Genomic DNA, 22,860 nt, shown 5'->3' with positions numbered 1-22,860 from the left:
TGCTGTATCTTGTTGTCGCATCGATACTCAGGATTCTAAATTGCTTCAGTCTTTTCCACTGAACTATAGGAAAATTGCACAGACCATGGAAGCTGATACAATTTTAATGTTTTGCTCACATACATTCGCACATCTTGGCCTCACTCATTGAATAGCATAAAGAACTCCTTCGTGTGCCGATACTTTGCACGTCATCATAGCCTCGCAGTACGGAAAGGTGTAATTCTTGTTCAAAATGACAATGGACAGTCACGTGTGTTGATCCCTAAAGCTTTGAAGAAAGAAGTGTTGCAGTTACTTCACCAAAGACACTGGAGGATTGTTTGTATAAAACAGTTAGCGCGTACTTGGCAGGGTATGGACACTCAAAGAAAACAGATAACATCACACTGCCATGCGTGTATGGAAAATCAATCCGCTCCACCACAAAAATTCTTTGTTTGGCCTAAGTAGCAATCACCATAGCAATGTGTGCACACAGACTTTGTGGGACCTTTTTGGAACACTCACTGGTTGATTGTGGTTGACTCATATAGCAAGTTTCCTTTTGCTGTGGCAATGAACTCGACAACATCACGTAGCACAATTCAGGTGTTTGCATTGATTTTTTGCCTCAAAGGTTTACCTGAAGTCATAGTGTCAGACAATGGCCCTCAGTTCAGGTCAAACGAATTTGAAACATTCTGTGAATGAAACGGCATACAGCATCTAACTAGTGCACCATTCCATCCGCAGTCAAACGGCGAAGTGGAATTTTTGTCAGAACCTTCAAGCAGCAGATGGCCAAACTTTGCTCCGCACACACCAGGGATGAAGCATTGTAACTGCTTCTCACCTGATATGGTTCGCACCCACGAGATGAACCACCACCGGCAGAACTGTTTCACGGACGCTGCCATTGGACACTGCTCCAACATCCTCATCGTCCAGTGCCAAAGGAAGGCCGCAAGTGTCGCTCACACGATATTGTCTTTTGCAGGGTTTTTAGTGGCAGCAGATGGTGGGCGCGAGGAAAGATCGTCCGTCAACTTGACGCTTGCAAGTATCTTCTTCCAGGTCCAGATGGCTTGCAGCGCCGCCATCAAAATCGACTTTCCCTCTGTCACATACACGATAATCTTTCAGTCTCTCTTCCCCCAGATTCCCAGATCCAGAGGACAGCATAGCCACAGCAGCCACCAGAGAGTGTCATCACAACACCACAGGTAGACCCCACGGAAATGGAGCCTTCGACTCCTCCGCCGCCTCTCGTCCCACCGACGGAGCTGGACCCGCCACACCGCAGCAGTCGCCACCATCTTCATCTGGTTCAAGGCGTCAGGAGGTGGACACATACCCTTTTGGTCATTTTACAGGGGACGTTTCTGTGAGAGCGCAGGCCAGAGGGTGGGTTAGAGCCGGTAGAGCCGGAAGCTTGACATCCTCTGCAGCCACAGCTCCTGGCCTGACGTTGCTCCCACATTCCTGTCTCTCCCACCACGATTGCACTCCCTAGATGATGACGGTCTGTCACTTTTGTGGAGAGGAATGTTCTGGCATAACCACAAGCGCCAGATTGAAGATAAGATTGCAAGAGCATTTTTAAGCCAAGTGCAGGGCTCGGAGAATTACCCGTCATTTAGAAGACGGTGAGACGACGTCAGCCAATAGCCCACTGACACGGACTGCGCCACAACTGGGGCGCCCTCTGGCCAAAAGAAATATAAGCGCCACTCCTGCCAGCCTCAGCTCGACAGTATGTGGACAGTATTCACACAATAATAGCCCGGGCCTTGCAGAGAGCACTACTACAGCAGTGACGTGTGATCCGTATCAATTGCTTACATGGACATTGTCTATAGCTGAAGACATTGACTGTGTGCATGTCGCCCATTGCTTGCGACACTGTTGTAAATTCAGAGTGAAGTATTTATCAATCTTCTTTATTGTAATAAAAACTATAAATGTTATTTGCTTGTTGTATACCATTCCGACAATGCAGCATCCTTTAGGCACCCTATACGAGACGAATGGGCAGGGCCCCACACTAGCAAGCCTTCCAAATTAGTGAACAGATGCAAGAGATTTTGCAAGTCTGATTACTTCAGTTCAACTGCCTCCAACGGCTTCAATAGATTGGAGACTGAGGAAAAAAACCATTCAGATAGCCCGAGGAATGCAGAAGCAGTCTGACAGTACAGGGCAGAAGTGCAGGAAGAATAGTTTTAAGAAGACAAAAGAGGTCTTGCTGCTGGGTAGTAGTCATAATAGGGAAATATCAGAACTGGCAAAGAGCTCTTTGGGAACTGAATACCACATAGCCAGTATTTTTAAGCCAAGTACAGGGCTCGGAGAATTACCCGTGATTTACGGTCTTTGTAGAAGGCTGTTCGAAAAGAATAATATGTAGACATAGTGGGGGGTAACAGTCTGGACTGTAATTACAACTATATGACTGAGGATGAAATAAGACGCATTGCTGAGAATACTCATCACAGTAGTTCGAAGATCGTGTCACTCTCTGAGCAATAGGGTGGGCCCTAGACAAAGTGACACGTAGACCTTGTTAATGCAGAGTGTCGAAAAACACTCAGAGGAGATGGATGTTCACTTAGGAATGACAGACGTGTAGTTGATCGCTCGGTCATACTGTACGGGGTACGATTTGCATCCGAATGCTTCTGGTTATGGGCTACCTGCTCACCAAATTGCTAGAAGTGTTCACTCTGACCAACTTCCACACCGTTTACTAGAACTTTTTACAGTACATTCATCTCAAAGACAGAGCCGCAAGATAAAAACATAGTTACAGTTCAAACACCTAATAGTAAAATAAAATACTATAGCTCAGACCTGGCTAAGATATTAAAGAAAAGGCATTCAGTGCCTCGCATTAAAACATCGGAAGCCTTATAAATAAAAAAAATAATCACGTATCCATTTGGGAAAATTAAAAGGTAGGTGGAATTTCAGCAGACTTGCTGAATATATCAGATCATTAGATGGAAATCACTGAAACTGAGCAGATTCACCTTGATGGATACAAGCTAAAATCCTACTGCTTTAGAACCAATGAAAATAAATGGGGAGTGGCTTTATATGTGAAAAGTAGAAAAGTAGAATAACATCCCAGACCTTTCAGGTTAACAGATGTTTTACAGAATGCAGTTCCACAATAGTGGATCAGGAAACACATAAGCTTGTAGCACTCACAGTTTACAGACCACTGGCAGTTAACTGTAAAATCACTGTTTGTGGTGTCTTTAACATTGATTTTATGCCAGACAATACTGACCTAATGCATCTAGAGTTGTTGATGTTTGGCTTTGGATTATTTTTGACAGCAAAATTTCCTTCGAGGACTGAGGAACATAGTGCAATGACTACTGACAGTTTGTTTTTAGACCCCACAATTTCCAGTCATTTAGCTGTAAAACCAACAGTCTATGGTTTAGCTGAGCATTATGGTTAACAGTTAACAATAAAATTTAGGGACCTGTTAGGTATAGATCACAGAAGAAAAGTATTGTATCACAGAATCATAAACAATGAGAAATTATGGAAAGATCACTTGGCAGAAATTTATAAAAAAATACAAAGTTAAAGGAAAATTTAACTCTTTCTTCATACTCCTACAGCATTTTTAGTCCTGTTTTCCCCTACAACAAGTAAGGGATAAAATGAAGCGAGGATAAAGGGTGAGCAGCTCCAGGACTAAAGAATTTTGTGCTGGGGAGACAGAGCTCTGGGTCTCCAACATCTGTAACTCCATTGCCACCAGTACTGTAGAACCCTTTACTCTATCATTAAGAAGCAAAACTCATGTACTTTGCTCAAAAAATGAAACACTCCACAAATAAGGCAAAAACTATTTGAAATGTCACTAACAAGAAACAAAAAAATTAGTCATCCAAATGAAAAAAATGAAATGAAATGTCGTGTGGCTAGGGCCTCCCGTCGGGTAGACCGTTCGCCTGGTGCAGGTCTTTCGAGTTGACGCCACTTCGGTGACATGCGCGTCGATGGGGATGAAATGATTATGATTAGGACAACACAACACCCAGTCCCTGAGCAGAGAAAATCTCCGACCCAGCCGGGAATCAAACCCGGGACCTTAGGATTGACCGTCTGTCACGCTGACCAGTCAGCTACGGGGGCCGGACAGTCATCCAAATGAAACTGAGCCACCAGAAAAGAGTTATGTCAGAAATGGCGACAATTTCAAATCACTTGCCAGAAAATTCAGAGAATATTTCCTCACAGTGGCTGCAAATCACACACATTAATTTCAAAAATACATATTCTAATAGAGTACAGGATTCATGAGGTCACTAAAAAGTAATAATTCTACTGACTACAAATATTAAAATCTTGATGACTCGATAGGATTACCCTTAAGCTTTGTAATCAGTCAATGACTCAGAGCAAATTTCCTGACAGACTAAAATCTTCCATCTACAAAACTGGAGATACGCAAACAAAATATAACTGTAGTGATTTAAAAATGTTTGAGAAATGGCATACAGTAGCATACTGACTCAAGGTACTGAGGAGAACTTGTCAACCGCCTCTCAGTTTGGTTATTGTAAGGGAAACTCCAAAGCAATACAAGACCTTATAAAAGTAGTCTATGATAGCTAAACAAGAAAAAATATCCTCTTGATATATTCTGTAAGCTTGCCAAAGCCTTTTATTGCACAAATCACAAAGTTCTAGTTATAAAACCAAACTGTTATGCGACTAATGGTGTCCCTCTCACACAGATAGTATCTTATACCTATGAAAGACTGTCTCACAGGCATGAACGTGACCTCAGAATGGGGGAATATAACATGTGGAGCAGTACAGGGCTAGGTACTGGATGTATTCTTCTTTTTAAACTACATAAATGATCTTACAATGACTGCAGATGGCAGTTCAGAAATTGCAATGTTTGCTGATGACACAAGAATCCTAAACAAGGGTACAAATGCAACCTTGCAAAAGACATTAGTGATCATACACTGAACGAAGTACAGTGTCTAACACTCCTCAGGGTCCAACTGGATAACAAGTTGAAAAGTAGTCAACACACGGACATATTTACTAAGAAGCTCAGTCAAGTGTGTTATGCCCTTAGAAGCACCTCCAGTTGTGTTGAGCTAAAGATAATTGTCTTGGGTTAGTCTGCATATTTTCACCCCTTGTTGTTTTATGTAATTACATTTTGGGGCAGTGCACATTAAGTAAATGTAGTAACTGTTCAGTAAACAGACATCCTGGCAGAAGCCTTTTTAAAGATCCTGGAATTCTTACACTCATTTCCCTATTACTCTTTAATGGTTTTTGTTGTTAATAGTAAATATCTGTCTCAGTTGACCTTCAATATACACAATCACTATAGGAGGCACAAAATAATGTCGACTTAGACTTTTCCTCCTCGCCCAGCACTCAGAACAGAGTTATGTACTCTGGTGGGATGATATTCAACAAGCTCCCTTCTAATAAAAAGCAAAAACTTGAGAACCCTTATTGATACAAAAGAAAATTAAAACTATACTTCACAAGTCACTTTTCTACAAATTAAGTGAAAACTGAGATTCAGGAACTGAAAGGTTCAGTTAGCTACAGCACAGATAACAATGTTTGTTATAAAAGTCTGTGATAATTAATAATGTACTAGAAACAGGACTCTGTATATATAAATATATGAAAAAAAATTCTTTTAAAAATACCATTGTAATCAAGCGCTCATAAATATTAAGCTACTATGCAGTAACAAAAGATAAACAGTGGCTATGTAATAAAATGGTGTTCCTTGCAGTTGATATAAATATGGACACCAGGCAAACAGGCAGTCAGTTCTGTACTCACATCCAGTATTGTCAATTACTGTCATCAATGTACTGTGGACTATCTGATAACAACATCGCTCAGCTCTTGGTCTTTCTCTCTCTCACGATTTAGATTGTTTCTCTCTCAGTTCTCAGCCTGTTGACACCATTTTAATGAAGGTTTCCACTTTGTACTTTGTTGCTCAGATCACTTTGACCTGGGCTTCAGCCGTGTCCCATCTGCTGTGAATCAGCGGCATTTATCTCAGCTACCGGTGAGTGTCGTTTTCTCTTCGACAGGCAACCCTTGTTCCGAGTGGCTCTGTGTGTCTCTCTCCCGAATTCTGACACGTGCACTGATACAGTATCCACCTATGTGCAGTACAGTAGTATGACTGTTATTCACCAATATTTGTCAGTATGTTACAAAGCTGTTAAGAATGTAGTGCCACATGAATAGCAGTGTATAGTATAGCATAGCTAGAAAGTTAACAGCTTTTTTCACAGTAGTTGATTTTTGTTAAATATGTACAGTATCAATACCATAACACGTGCAAACAGCAAACTGTTAGTGCTCTCAAAGCATAACATATGGTGTCTATGCTTTATGATATCTGCATAAAAAACTTTCTGCCACTTTATGGGATATTTGCTTTATAGGACTTGGTACTGATTTTTAAAGGAGAATATGTTTGTTAGTCTCATACAACCATATACCACAACAGGGACAAAAATCAAATGTACTATCTTGTAATGAGCTTTTCAACTGATGCACATTACATTTTTACATTTTAGTTGTTTACAAATTGTGTCTGGGAGATGTACATGGGAAACTGGAAAAGTGATCATCTCTCTCTCTCTCTCTCTCTCTCTCTGAGTGTGTGTGTGTGTGTGTGTGTGTGTGTGTGCGCACGCATGTCAGAGGGGAGCCAAAAATTGCCACCTACACTGGGTGTAATTGTTATGGCAATGCATTTTACACCTAAACTTTGATTCAATATAGGAACAAATCCCTGTTAGTGACAAAAGCAAAATTTTGAAGCATTAGCATTACATGATGATAGTAAGTACAATGGACAAGTTTAATGGACAGTGTAATTCTCTCTTATACATTAGCACTGTCCGCAGCTCGTGGACTTGCGGTAGCGTTCTTGCTTCCCACGTGCCAGGTCCTGGGTTCGATTCATGGCGGGGTCACGGATTTTTCCTGCCTTGATATGAGTGGGTGTTGTGTCATCTTCATCATTATCATCATCATCATTCATCCCCATTACGGTCAGAGGAAGGCAATGGCAAACCACCTCCACTAGGACATTGCCTAGTATAGCAGTGCAGGTCTCCCGCATCGTCCCCTACGCTCCTCGGAGTATGGGACTTCATCATCATCATCATCATCATCACATTAGTATTACTTGCCATTTCTGAATTATCACAGGCAGCTATAAAAACAATAACAATATCAACTTTCTGGTTTATTCAGTGTTAATTTTATGTACCTGCTTTGAAAACACCTGTAGAATTTTTGAGACCCTTGTTCCATTTTCTAACACCATAAACTGCAGAAAAAGGCAGGGAAGGCAGTCTGGATTGTCCTCTTGTGAAGGTTTTGCAAAATCCCATGACATCTCCTCATATTTTAAACCCAACAAAAGTGTCTGCAAGAGAAAGAATCAACTGATAAAATTTAAACTATTGTATTAAAATATAGTATTTAGCAGTTAATGCCTCACTAGTAAATGATTCTTTCAGTTACAGATGATACTGAAAAAGGATATATAAAATGTCAGAGTAATTCGTATAGAAAAATTTCAATGAATTATTAAGGTGCAACATACACACTGAATATCATCTATGATGTACACTCCTTGAGTGTTGATGGCAACCAGTACAGACACATCTTGATGAGTGATCAATGAAGTCAGGCCTCGTACCGGTTGCTCCACCTGACCACGGAAGAATGCTCCTCTGAAAAAGTGGTGTCATTCAGAATAGTGACTACTGAAATAAAAAAAAATATACAGTAATAACTGTAACATAAAATATTTACATTGATGACCTATAAAGTCTGAATCTGTTTATTCAGCCTAAGCAAAATCATTAAAAGATTACAGAACTAAATACATACTTATCGAAACCAAATGCTCTTACATACCACACAAATGGGAAAAAGTGCAAACAGTAGCACTTCCACCACACTTTGTAAACCTAACTCCACCTTTGCTCATTTGATTTTTGGTGTGGTTCCCCTCAAAGAAGAAGACATTTGTGATTGTCACTGTCTGCAGTAATGTAATTGATCAGTAATAGGTCTTTCCACCTGTTGTTGTGATCTTCAGTCCTGAGACTGGTTTGATGCAGCTCTCCATGCTACTCTATCCTGTGCACGTTTCTTCATCTCCCAGTACCTACCACAACCTACATCCTTCTGAATCTGCTTAGTGTATTCATCTCTTGGTCTCCCTCTACGATTTTCACCCTCCACACTGCCCTCCAATACTAAATTGGTGATCCCTTTGTAGGGAAGCAGCCTACTCACGCTGTAGTAAATTCACATCAGTTTCCATTGTGTGCCAGCCAGTCTGCTGTAACTAGCTCTGACGTCATAAATGTTGCGCAATACTTTAATAATCAAGCAAATAACCTAAAACTTGTCTGGCATGTCAGAAGTAAGACTAAATTAATGTGTGTTAAATATCAGTTCGATAACTTTAGTCGTTTTCGAGATTTGGACGTTTTTCTGTAAAAATCATTGGCGCAACAGAAAAGAGCTAGAGACTTCAAAATTTATATTTAGATTCATCTTTCGTAATGATTTAATAAAAACAGTACTTTGGATTTCACAGATTAAGATTTTAATGGAAATTCATGATTTTGTGGTTTTCGTCTCAAAACTGAAGGAAGCAAGATAGATTAAGTAGGCTAGTAATTAAGGCTAGGATGTTTAGATTTAAATAGGTTGGAGGTCCGCTATGACTAGGAAGATGTGTGAAGTTTCTTTTGAATACCTATAAAATTATAGCGATAGCGGATCTCAAAAGGGACAGTTCAGAGCTCATATGCTGCGTGCAGTGCAATTAAATTAATTCTCTCGCCCACAATATTTAACTTAGCCATGTCAAAATTTTATTATCAATACTTACCTGCGTGCTGAATGCACAGTTAAATTAAGAGCTTATTCGGCCATCAGCAAGAGGAGCTATAATTTATTATGTAACTTGAAGTGGTGCGTTACTAGCCTAGCGGCTAGTCAGGACAGCCGATTTGATCAGGCGTTCCCTCAGCCGTCCGCACCACGGCTTTATATAAAAGAGCGCGGCGCGAGGAAGCAAGGCCCCAGTTCTCTCCAGACGCTGAATGACACGCCATCTGTGTCGGCAGTCGCGCCGCACCGGTATCACTGCTACAAACAGCCTCGGGTGCCGTATTCAGTTACTCGAGATGTGCGTAACCATGAAATCATTTCAAGTGATTTTCATTTTCTAGCTTCAGTTTGCGTATTGTCGTATTTTCACGTGCCGTCGCGGGACAGACATTCTACCAAATAATTAGCGTGGCGTTTGATGAAATACTGTCATCAAATTATGGCGAGCATTCATTTCAACATTTAATTCGGACATTTATAGTTGCATCAGCGCATTAGACTCTGAACTGCTCTGTTAGTTAGGTTGTAGGGATATTGGTGTTTTTCATATGTGAATTTGAGAATATACTCAACTATTTTGGAAAATCGTTTTTGATTGGAAATCCCGGACAATCTCCTAATTCCTCAGAGTTATAAGCAGCAGCTATAATATTCTTCTCAGGTGAAGTGGACACTAGGAACTCTTTTTACAAGCTTCTCGTTTTTTTAAATCGCTTTCTGGGGGCTAACACGTAAATAGAGAGCCAGTGTTGAGAACGGCGAAAGACAGCTTTAACAATATTCTAATAGCCAGAAGCTGATTCAACAAACAAACATTTTGTACTGCAATCATATTTCCATTCTTACTCGCCGCCCCACATATGGTGCATCGGCCGGGAAATCAACTAAGTGAAAGTGATTTTTAACTATTCAGATTCGCGAGTGAAATGCGACACGCAGCTGAGTAATAGGACAGTGAAAGTGTTACGTGTGCATGTGGACGACGCAATTTGATTAACAACGCATCTGGATTGACGGAGCTGGCACTGAGTCTAGCGGTGCTGCCGGCATTGCGAGAAGCCAGTTTCGCCGTACCACAGTTGTCCGCTGGAGCAGCCGGAATCGCGCCTGCAGTTACGGACCACGCCAACACACAACAGCCGTCGGAGTGCCGTCTGCGGTTCAACGTGCCACGTCGCCTCAGTAATCCTGGTACGCCGCGCCGACAACGTCGTGCAGAAGGAACTAAGTTAAGTGAAAAGCTGTTAAAAATTTTACTAACCTGCACTAAAAACCTGTCGGCGATGGAAACGCCAAAAGAAACCGAGTTTAAACTTAAATTAGAACCTATGTCTGTTGAGGGAATTGTAAATCCAGACAACGGTTCAAGTGTAAATATGCATGAAAGTAATAATGTTAAAGTGAAATATGAAGTATTGTCTCCTGACAGTAGTGTGGGAAGGGGCAATGATTCAATAATAGAGACCCCTGTAGTAAAGAAGAAAGTAGAAATTGTAAATTTATTGGATGATAGTTTCTCTGATGAATTAAAAATGAAACAGTCATCAGAGATGGTAGAGTTTAAGAAGGAGAAGTTAGATATAACTGATCAATCTGAAGTTTCATTTAGTTTTGATGATTCTGGTATTGGAGCTAGTTTTTCGTCACCTGAGTGTGATAAAAAGCCAGCTAGTGAGCAACCCAAAGATGCTGGGGCTGTTGATCTAAATGTTATATTACAAGCAATAGCCGACAGTCAAACAAATTTTAATATGCGGTTTGAGGCAATGAACAATAAATTAGAATCCAATAATGCTGAATTAAAGTCTGAAATAAGTGAACAGGTCAAAAGTAGTAATGCTGAATTAAAGTCTGAAATAAGTGAACAGGTCAAAAGCAGTAATGCTGAATTAAAGTCTGAAATAAGTGAACAGGTCAAAAGCAGTAATGCAGAAATGTCAGCCAGTAATGCTAGACTGACAGCTGAATTAAAATCTGATATAATTGAGGTAAATAACAGGATTGTGACCAGTCAAACTAATTTTAATAAAAGATTGGAGGTAATGGACGATACCTTCAAGGCTGGTTGCAATAAGTTGAAAGAGGATCTAGACAGTGTGAATTGTAAAATTGATTACAATCATGATGATATTAAGAAAAAGGTTGCTCAACAATTTTCTGAAATGTATAAAACAGTTAAATCCGAAGTTGCTGAGGTTCGCAAAGACTTGCAAATGGAAGATGCGAAGCTGGAGCACAAGTTAACAGAAAAGATCGAGACGGAATCTGAACTGTGCTCAGATAGATTTAAAGATGTTAATATAAAAGTAAACATATGTCAAGCTGACATAGATGCAATCAAAACTGATACTACTCATATTGTACAAAGAGTAGATAGTGTTGAGATGAAAGTAGAAAATATCAGTACTAACATTGCTAACATTGAGAGTAAAGTAGCTTCAGTAACTTCTGGTAATGGTAATATACAACAAGTTGTAGCTGCAAACGCCGCTTTTATCGGGTGTCGGCAGTTCTTGCGGTTCGATCCAGATAAAAATATCCACCCACTAGATTTCTGGAACGATTTTGAAGATGTGATTCCACCAACTTGGTCTGAACGAGAGAAAATCTCATTTATTAGAAGCCATTTAGCAGGTGACGCCATGCGTTGGTCAGCTGATGTTATGTTAAAGTGTAAAACATTAGCGGAGTTTAAAACAGCTTTTATTAATGAGTATTGGTCTAGCAATAAACAAAATGAAGTGTTGAGAGAATTTTGGAGTGGAAAACGCTTCAATGCAGGCAAGGAATCAATTAAAGAGTTTGCTAGGTCATGGATCTCACGTTTGTCACATTTGGCGGAAAAGCTAAAGCCTGAAATGATTATACTAGGTCTTGAAGCCAAACTGCCATGGTATTGGCAAACTAGAATTATATCAGCCCCTAGAGACAATCTGGATCGTTTCATTGAGTATTTGGAACGTGTAGAACGTGTTGCTGCCAATGAGGAGCAAGCACGTAATAACAGAAACGCTAATAACAATAGTAGTAATTTTAGGAACGAGCAAAATGGCAATGTAAACATCAGAACAGTAGGTGTTCGCCATCCTAAGAGAGGTAGGAATTGGGGAAATAATTATCAGAACCAACAATGGCGTCCAAACGACAGTAATTTTGTTCCAAACAGAAATATGCATGTAAACAACAGTACGGAAAATAATGCTATGCCAGTTAACTATAATGAAAATAAAGGGAACAGCAGTAGGCCGAGGCAGGAAAACTAATTCCCGTCTATGAGGACACTGGCGCTCACCAGGCGGTTACTTTTCCTAAGCCAGTAGTTAAGGGAATTGGTAAGACAGATCAGAATACTCAAACCGAACATGTGGATGAAGAGTCGGTAGCACCTAAGGATACAACAGAAATATTAGATCACTCACAGTATTTGATAGATACCGTGTTAGAGACGCTTTCTAAGTGGGAAGAGAAAGAGAAGGCGCAGCAGTGTAATGATAGGGAGGAGCTACAAAATACTGAATTGACAGGTGAAGAAGCAGAAGAAATTCATGCTTATATTTACGATGAAGATGATGTGCTCTTATCTAAAGTGCCTGTGCAGGATGTTGATAATGTACTAATAGATTTAGGACAGGAGAGAAGTGAGAATGTAGAGGGTAGGCTGTTGAGGGTCGATGAACCCAGTAGCTGTGACCAGTTGTCACTTAAGAAGGAAACCGACGATAATGGTGAAAGTGGTTTAGCTGTAACTAATGTTATGCCCGGTCTGGAGGCGCAGAATCGCTCAGACTACAGCAATTTGGGTCATGTTCAGCAAACTAAATGTAATGAAGTTGTGCGGTGTTTCGATTTAAAATTAATAGACCGACTGGAAAAGGCAGCTGAAAATGTAATTCAGGAAACCCCTACACATTGTGACCTAAATGTAATGAAGACAGATGTTGATCACTTTAGTTGGAGACAAATCCAAAAGGAACTAATAGATGAATTTGAGGAACCACCTGTACAACTTAGAATAAGCCACCCTATAATAATAGTGAATATGTTGGGTATCAATGTACGTTGTCTCTTAGACAGTGGAAGTGAGGTGAGTGCAATATCTCAGTCCTTCTTTGATGCATTACCGGGTAAAGACAAACTTACAGTAATGAGGGTATCAGGACTAAGAATAATTGGTGCTACTGGCAAGGTGTCAAAAACGGTAAAGCAAGAAGCTTTACTGCCCTTTAACATAAATGGTAATTTAATTGATCATCCATGTTTAATTGTAAACAATCTCAGTATTGAGGTTTTAATTGGCATAGATTTCTTGTCAAAATATCAGAGTGTTGTTGACTTTGAAAGAAGCCAGTTAAAAATGGTCTTGCCAATAACCGGAGTAATTACAGTACCTTTTAGTGATAAACATGTAGTAACTGATGATGAAACTTGGGAGCTGCCTATACGAGTTTTGAAAAATAGGAGGTATTGGGACGAGGATGTTAATCTTAGTAACAGTAAGCTGAACACAGAAGAAGAAGAAGAAGCAATTATTTTAGACAAAATAGAAGCTAAATTGCAGGAAGTCGATAAGATTTCAGCCAATCAGAAGGAAGAACTGAGACAGGTTCTAAAAAGGCATCACAAGGTATTTTCAGATTGACCTGGCATAGTCAAAGGTTATGAATGTCAGTTAAAGGTGAAACCCGGCCAAGTGTTTTTCAGGAAGCCATACCAAATACATGTAGCTAGGAAGGAGGCAGTTCGAAAGGAAATACAGAGAATGCTGGAGTGGGGTGTAATTGAAAAAGCGGTTAGTGAGTACAATAATCCTCTTGTAGTTGTACCAAAAAGAGACGGGAGTGTCAGATTGGTCTTGGACGCTCGTTGGTTGAACGAAATAGTGGTTAGGGAAAGTGATAGACCGCAGAACATGGACGAGTTATTGCAAAAATTCCGGGGAGTAAAATTCTTAACTTCTATGGACATCACGTGTGGATATTGGAATTTGCCACTGGCGGAAAGTTCAAGGAAGTACACAGCTTTCTTGTACGAAGGAGTTTGTTACCAATACTGTGTGGTACCTTTCGGACTTAATATCTCTGTTTGTGCTTTCGTACGTGTGATGTGCCATGTTTTAGGACCAGCTTTAAGTAATAAAATAACAGTCTACGTAGATGATCTGTTAATAGCAACTCCTACCTGGGAAGAACACATACCTTATTAGAGGAAGTGTTAGAGGCTATTGAGAAAGGTGGCATGAAACTAAAGATTGAAAAGACAGAGTGCGTTAAAGAGGAAATAGGTTTCTTGGGATATAGGATAAGTGGAAAAGGTATTCTGCCTGACCCAGGAAAGCTAGCAGTCATTGAAAAATTTGAGGCTCCCAGAAACAAGAAGCAGTTGAGATCGATGTTCGGTCTTTTCGGCTTCTATAGGCGTTTTGTTAGTGATCAGGCTTTTAATGCTCCCTGTCTTCACCTCCTGCTGAAAAAGAATACCCCTTGGGTTTGGACAGCAGAATGTCAACAGGCGTTCGAAGTGCTTAAACAATCTTTAATTAATAGTCCAATTTTGCATCATCCTGATTTTGAAAAACCATTCTGCATGTCTGTTGATGCTAGTGGCTATGGTATAGCTGTGGAGATATTCCAAGTAGAAATAGAGAACGAACGAGAAGTACACAAGACTATAGCTTTCGCAAGTCGGTCTTTACAGGCAGCAGAGAGAAATTATGGCATCTCAGAACTGGAAGCATTAGCAATTGTATTTGGGGTACAAAAGTTTGAACAGTATCTATTAGGTCACAAGATAATTGTTTACAGTGACCATAAGGCGTTGACCTTTTTAAAGACCTGTAAGTTGAGGAACTCTCATCTGGTAAGATGGTCATTATATCTCCAGCAGTTTGACCTTGAGGTTAGATATATTCAAGGGAAAGACAATCTGGTAGCTGATGGGTTATCTAGAAGTGCGGAGCTATGTGATGACGCGGGAATTACAGCAACAGACCTAAATGAAGTTCGAATGTTTGCATTGCACGAAGTAAAGGAAGAAAGTGCATTAAAGAGAGTGATTAAGAACTTGAGACGCGAACAGAATGCAGATGACCAACTGAAATTAGTTAGGTTGTAGGGATATTGGTGTTTTTCATATGTGAATTTGAGAATATACTCAACTATTTTGGAAAATCGTTTTTGATTGGAAATCCCGGACAATCTCCTAATTCCTCAGAGTTATAAGCAGCAGCTATAATATTCTTCTCAGGTGAAGTGGACACTAGGAACTCTTTTTACAAGCTTCTCGTTTTTTTAAATCGCTTTCTGGGGGCTAACACGTAAATAGAGAGCCAGTGTTGAGAACGGCGAAAGACAGCTTTAACAATATTCTAATAGCCAGAAGCTGATTCAACAAACAAACATTTTGTACTGCAATCATATTTCTATTCTTACACGCCGCCCCACACCTTGATGCCTCAGAACATGTCCTACCAACCGATCCCTTCTTCTAGTCAAGTTGTGCCACAAACTTCTCTTCTCCCCAATCCTATTCAATTATTCCTCATTAGTTATGTGATCTACCCATCTATCTTCAGCATTCTTCTGTAGCACCACATTTCGAAAGCTTCTATTCTCTTCCTGTCTAAACTATTTATCGTCCATGTTTCACATCCATACATGGCTACACTCCATACAGCTACTTTAAAAAATGACTTCCTGACACTTAAATCTATACTCGATGTTAACAAATTTCTATTCTTCAGAAACGCTTTCCTTGCCATTGCCAGTCTACATTTTATATCCTCTCTACTTTGATCGTCATCAGTTATTTTGCTCCCCAAATAGCAGAACTCCTTTACTACATTAAGTGTCTAATTTCCTAATCTAATTCCCTCAGCATCACCCGACTTAATTCCACTACATTCCATTATCCTCGTTTTGCTTTTGTTGATGTTCAACTTATATCCTCCTTTCAAGACAATGTCCATTCCGTTCAACTGCTCTTCCAAGTCCTTTGCTGTCTCTGACAAAATTACAGTGTCATCGGCGAACCTCAAAGTTTTTATTTCTTCTCCATGGATTTTAATACCTACTCCGAATTTTTCTTTTGTTTCCTTTACTGCTTGCTCGATATACAGATTGAATAACATCGGGGACAGGCTACAACCCTGTCTCACTCCCTTCCCAACCACTGCTTCCCTTTCATGCCCACACACTTATAACTGCCATCTGGTTCCTGTACAAATTGTAAATAGCCTTTCGATCCCTGTATTTTACCCCTGCTACCTTTAGAATTTGAAAGAGAGTATTCCAGTTAACGTTGTCAAAAGCTTTCTCTAAGTCTAAAATGCTAGAAACGTAGGTTTGCCTTTCCTTAATCTTTCTTCTAAGATAAGTCATAAGGTCAGTATTGCCTCACGTGTTCCAACATTTCTACGGAATCCAAACTGATCTTCCCCGAGGTCGGCTTCTACCAGTTTTTCCATTTGTCTGTAAATAATTCGCATTAGTATTTTGCAACTGAGGCTTATTAAACTGATAGTTCAGTAATTTTCACATCTGTCAACACCTGCTTTCTTTGGGATTGGAATTATTATATTCTTCTTGAAGTCTGAGGGAACTTCGCCTGTCTCATACATCTTGCTCACCAGATGGTAGTGTTTTGTCAGGACTGGCTCTCCAAGGCTGTCAGTAGTTCTAATGGAATGTTGTCTACTCCCGGGGCCTTGTTTCGACTTAAATCTTTCAGTGCTCTGTCAAACACCTCTCGCAGTATCGTACCTCCCATTACATCCTCATCTACATCCTCTTCCATTTCCATAATATTGTCCTCAAGTACATCACCCTTGTATAGACCCTCTATATATACCTTCCACCTTTCTGCTTTCCCTTCTTTGCTTAGAACTGGGTTTCCATCCGAGCTCTTGATATTCATACAAGTGGCTCTCTTTTCTCCAGAGGTCTCTTTAATTTTCCTGTAGGCTGTATCTATCTTACCCCTAGTGAGATAAGCCTCTACATCCTTACATTTGTCCTCTAGCCATGCCTGCTTAACCATTTTGCACTTCCTGTCGATCTCATTTTTGAGACGTTTGTATTCCTTTTTGCCTGCTTCATTTACTGCATTTTTTATATTTTCTCCTTTCATCAATTAAATTCAATATTTCTTCTGTTACCCAGCGATTTCTACTAGCCCTAGTCTTTTTACCTACTTGATCCTCTGCTGCCTTCACTACTTCATCCCTCAAAGCTACCCATTCGTCTTCTACTGTATTTCTTTCCCCCATGCCTGTCAATTGTTCCCTTATGATGTCCCTGAAACTCTGTACAATCTCTGGTTCTTTCAGTTTATCCAGGTCCCATCTCCTTAAATTCCCACCTTTTTGCAATTCCTTCAGTTTTAATCTACAGTTCATAACCAATAGATTGTGGTCAGAGTCCACATCTGCCCCTGGAAATTTTTCCTTCACTCCCTTTTCCTACTGTCGAATTCCAGTCACCAATGACTATTAAATTTTCATCTCCCTTCACTACCTGAATAATTTCTTTTATCTCATCATACATTTCTTCAATTTCTTCGTCATCTGCAGAGCTAGTTGGCATATAAACTTGTACTACTGTAGTAGGCATGGGCTTTGTGTCTATCTTAGCCACTATAATACGTTCACTATGCTGTTTGTAGTACCTTACCCACTCTCCTATTTTTTTATTCATTATTAAGCCTACTCCTGCAGTACCCCTATTTGATTTTGTATTTATAACCCTGTATTCACCTGACCAGAAGTCTTGTTCCTCCTGCCACCGAACTTCACTAATTCCCACTACATCTAACTTTAACCTATCCATTTCCCTTTTTAAATTTTCTAACCTACCTGCCCGATTAAGGGATCTGACATTCCACGCCCCGATCCGTAGAACGCCAGTTTTCTTTCTCCTGATAACAACGTCCTCTTGAGTAGTCCCCGCCCGGAGATCCGAATGGGGGACTATTTTACCTCCGGAATATTTTACCCAATAGGACGCCATCATCATTTAACCATACAGTAAAGCTGCATGCCCTCGAGAAAAATTACGGCTGTAGTTTCCCCTTGCTTTCAGCCATTCGCAGTACCACAACAGCAAGGCCGTTTTGGTTAGTGTTATAAGGCCAGATCAGTCAATCATCCAGACTGTTGCCCCTGCAACTACTGAAAAGGCTGCTGCCCCTCTTTAGGAACCACACGTTTGTCTGGCCTCTCAACTGATACCCCTCCGTTGTGGTTGCACCTACGGTACGGCTATCTGTATCGTTGAGGCACGCAAGCCTCCCCACCAACGGCAAGGTCCATGGTTCATGGACCATATATCCATAATACATTATACTTATATATGTAAAGGGTCGAAAGGTTGCAAGGTGGGACATATCCATTTAGCTTGGCAGCACACTCTAACGCATATACAGTACTACAATTTTTCCTTCTTTCTATATTCCCATTAGTATATGCCACATGCAGTATTTATTCAAAATGTCAAAATTCTTTGACAAGATGTAATTTTCTGTTTCTTATATTTTGAAGAATATTAGTGATTAGAACGATACACAAATTGTCCACAAAGCATTACACAGATATTTTGCAGTGGCAATGCTTCATTGTCTACACAAGTATTTTGTGCCAACCGTCTTTCCTGTATGACCTTTGGAATTTTCTGAACTCCCTTCCTCTCTAGGTGTATCTCTTTCCTGCCTTCCTGGAGATCTCCACACTCGCAGTTTGTCTATATGTAAGAGACATCACACTGCCTGGAAATGACTGTGACTGTGTGTGTGTGTGTGTGTGTGTGTGTGTGTAAACACCCCCAGAGTTTTCATTGTTAACCCTTTGCAGCTCAAATTGTATGTCACATTAAAAAAATTTAAATATTATTTTTGACTTGTAAATTCTTCTAGCAATATGTTAAACATGATTTCAAAATTTTTATGAATTAGTGCAACTTTTTTCTATGTGTCCCTGGACCCAATACTCATTATCCCATTGGCTCTGGCATATAGTGATCTAATTCACACACTAGAATGCAGTGGCACCACGTGAAACCAGTGGGCTTCCATGGATACTGCAGAAATATCTAAAACCTGTAACGGATCCAAATGGACCCACTGGGCTGGAAAGGGTTAAATAATTTTCAGATATCATGTTTCCACAATGTGATGAAAAGAAAAATCAAAATTTATTGCAAGTTACATTAGTGTCTGGGAGCAGGTTGCTGCTCAGTGAAAGTTAAGGTGTTAGCAGAGACTGAGGCCAGGAGGATTACAGTAATGAAGGCTGTGTTGTAAGGTCAGCTTCAGAAAAGCTGGTGCTGGCAGAATTACCCAGATGCCACAGGCTGTGAAGCAGCCACAGCCACTGAAATTGAGCACATTCTGCTCGGCAGCATGTTCCACCGTGGGGTGGTTAACTCTGCTCTCGACCACAGCTTACTGTGCCACTCATTTGGGTGGGCAGCTGATCTGTTACTTACAAATGTGTAAGTATGTTGCAGCACCATGACCTGGCATGCACACAATGGAACATTCTGAATCCCTGTTCACAACTCCACTGCTGCCACAAGGCACCAAACGTGCACACGATGTTTATGTACCTTATACTGTTTCATTTACACCACATGTATTTTTAAGATTTATGTTGTGAGTTAAATTACGCCATTTACGAAAATGTACGTATTTCAATATAAGACTAGTACGGTAATTGGCAGACACTGCTACATGACGTCCACCACGAGCAATTATTCTCTGTTGGCAGAAAGGCTCTGCTAGCTGTCGAGCACACTGCACTCGACAACTTCGGCTCCTAGCACTGAAATGTCAGCTGAGCAGCACACATTCCACTGCATCATATTAATGACTCTCAAATAAATTAAACACTGTGCACACATTTTTGGTGTACCTAAAAGACAGACTTTAAGACAAAAACATTTGAGAACCTCAAGTTCCAAAGTTGGGTTACGCAAGTTGGAAGAGGAGTTAAAGAACATGAAATGGGACAGAGTAGGATTATAAAATGTGCAGCAGAGGAAGAGAACAAACAGAATTAAAATCATGATGTGAGTTGTACTACAGAGGAATAGAGCCATAGTTCTGGACTAAAACAGTTAACAGTGGAGGATATGGTGGAGTGCGACACGTGTCGAATTATCGGGGCACGTAGAAAACATTTTGTTCCAGGTGGTGCCCCACAGTTCAAGCATATTAGAAGAAAGCCACTTACATTTAAAAACTGACAAGAGACGATGATTAAGTAATTCTTTATTTACTACTGATTTTCATTTTCAGATAATGTTTGTGTATCCTGTATAACAACAGAGAGAACATATGAAATACATTCACTATTTCACTATTAATGGAATGCTGTGTTTTCATGATCATGTACACCACATAGCATTGCTTAACAGCTCATCACATCACCATCATCATGCTATACAGTTTGCAGACCATGGGGGGGCGGGTCTGTCTTGCCTCCATCTATCTCTCCCTTCCCACCATGTTTCTCTTTTCATTACATTCCTGTTTTCTCCTGTCTTTGTCACACATTCCTTCGCTCCAATGGTCCACCTGTCTCTCACTTTCCTCTCAGTCTTTTGCCTACTATTGTGATTTCATGTGCCCATCTCAGTAACCTGCCAATTCCCATTCTTTTAACATGCATTTTAATCTTGCTTTTTCTAATGTCTTCTCTTTTAGTCTTTCTCTTACTGTCTAAATCTTTATTCTATCAGTTCTGGTGATTAAAACTGCAACACTGTGAGGGAATGGTTCAAATGGCTCTGAGCACTATGGGACTCAACTGCTGAGGTCATTAGTCCCCTAGAACTTAGAACTAGTTAAACCTAATTAACCTAAGGACATCACAAACATCCATGCCCGAGGCAGGATTCGAACCTGCGACCGTAGCGGTCTTGCGGTTCCAGACTGCAGCGCCTTTAACCGCACGGTCACTTCGGCCGGCACTGTGAGGGAGCAAGCAACAAACATCAGATTGGCACAAAGTGTGCTGTGTGCCGGGATTTGGAAATGCCGAGTGTCTCGGTGGATCCATACTGAGTGGGTAATAGAAACACCGACTACATTCTGTACATAACACAGTGGAGTTGTCATTTGTAAATCACACTGGACAGTGTAGGAAAAACGTCTGCCAACATGTGACGGGATTTGACAGTGAAAGGATCTTGTCCTGTTGTGATTGCGGTCTCTCATTCAGTAATGTTGCTGATCATTTGGCTTCATTTACTCCATTGCGAAGGACTGTACGGCCACGTTACATAGCTCGAGTTGGCGTGCAGGCTCGGCAGTTTGCTTTTGGACGTTTGGCCAAAAGCACGTCATTAATTAGTTGTTCTGGGATGGCTTGATGGAATGGGTTCGTCTGTTGCAAGATGAGTATCCACACAATGGTGAGACAACAATCAGGCTGCCACCAACTATTAACACGGTGAATGTTCTCGGACTTCTTTCAGTGCACCAGCAGACTGAGGCGCACCCAGTAACAACACCGGACACAGGAGTGGCTACAGGTCTTCTTTTCACAGCACTTCCAGTTCCAGGTACAGCATCACAAATGACCCGAAGAGAATGAGCGTCACCAGATTGCATTCGTCATCAATGCACAGTCCTGGTACCTGTCACAATGGTATCGGGCACCAACAGCCGTGCAGTGTGAGCATTCAGACAGCAGTCATTACACTTCTGACACGTAACAGCCAGTGGCTGCGTCTCCTCTCCGATATTTCCACAATGTTACCTTTCGAAGAGATAACGCCAAGCCACACGTCGCTCGTGCCATCCTGACCTATCTCGATACAGTGGACGTTTGACTTTTGTACTGGCAGTCACGCTCCCCAGAGCTCTCACCAGTCATAAACATCTGGACACACATGCCGAGAGCCCGGCGTGCCTGGCCACTACGACTGAGGAACTCCGCACAGAGCTCAAGCGGCACGGAGTGATGTACCCGTGACCCTAGCTGAGCTCAGCTCTGCATCCAGCCAGACAGCTGGTCACAGTGGACGCCAGAGGCGGCAGCAGGAGCAGCAGCTCTGTGTACTGAATTTCGTGCCGTGTATGCCCACAAATTGTCTCAAAAGTTAATCAGATATTTGCGCAGCTTGTGATGCACTTCTTACATGTCAGTGGCAGTGCACCTGTGGAAAGCAACGACACCTCGTATGTCTCTCACATCATATTCTCCTGAGCTTGTGCCACCTGAAAGAAGGAAACGATATCTCCTGCACAAGTGTACTACGTGCAGCCATATGAGGTCTGTTAAAAAAATTCTGGAACATTTTTAATTTCACACCAATGGTGTGATGATGCAAAATGCAGCTGGCATCCTGGCACGTGCTTGTGTTCGATGTGTAGCTGCCAGAAGTATCACTGTTTTATCTCTGTTACTTATTGTTCAGTGCTTTACTGAGTAGAAAGTTGTGTTGCACAATTTGCAAATTTTGAGATGGCAGAGTTAGAGGAGCAATGCACCTGCATTAAATATTGCATGAAACCTTAAGAAATTCTTTACAGAGACACATCAAATGATGAAGGAAGCCTACGGTGATGAGAGCTTAAGCTGTACTGGGTGTTAAGAATGATTAACATGCAGAATGAGACGGCTGTGGTTAAGACATGTCCCTGCAATATCCTTTCTTCCAGGAGTGCTAGTTCTGCAACATTCACAGAAGAACTGTAAAGTTTGGAAGGTAGAAGATGAGGCACGGACAGGATTGAAGCTGTGAGGGCGGGTTGTGTGTCGTGCTCGGGTAGCTCAGTTGGTAGAGCACTTGCCCGCGAAAGGCAAAGGTTCTGAGTTCGAGTCTCAGTCCGGCACACAGTTTTAATCTGCCAGTAAGTTTCATGATTCACTTGGTTTAAAAGTGGCCTGACAGAAGTTAAAGATGAACCTCATTCAGGACACCATTCGAC

General features: G+C 41.0%; 1 protein-coding gene across 5 annotated transcripts in view; it reads right to left on the bottom strand.

Moving 5' to 3' along the window:
* LOC126202618 (putative FERM domain-containing protein FRMD8P1) overlaps window positions 1-22,860 on the bottom strand; it is a 359,262-nt gene that overhangs the window by 61,369 nt on the left and 275,033 nt on the right. For all 5 annotated transcript variants that reach the window (XM_049936880.1, XM_049936881.1, XM_049936883.1 and 2 more), the window contains 2 exons: window positions 7,628-7,757; window positions 7,289-7,447 (listed from right to left, as the gene is read on the bottom strand). In XM_049936880.1, the coding sequence (XP_049792837.1) occupies window positions 7,289-7,447; window positions 7,628-7,757 (289 nt within the window). The remainder of the gene's footprint in view (window positions 1-7,288; window positions 7,448-7,627; window positions 7,758-22,860) is intronic.

The sequence above is a fragment of the Schistocerca nitens genome, chromosome 1 (assembly GCF_023898315.1).
Source record: "Schistocerca nitens isolate TAMUIC-IGC-003100 chromosome 1, iqSchNite1.1, whole genome shotgun sequence".
Classification (NCBI taxonomy): Eukaryota; Metazoa; Arthropoda; class Insecta; order Orthoptera; family Acrididae; genus Schistocerca; species Schistocerca nitens.
Note: the sequence above shows the minus strand (reverse complement) of the source record. Positions and strands in the feature narration are given on the sequence as shown.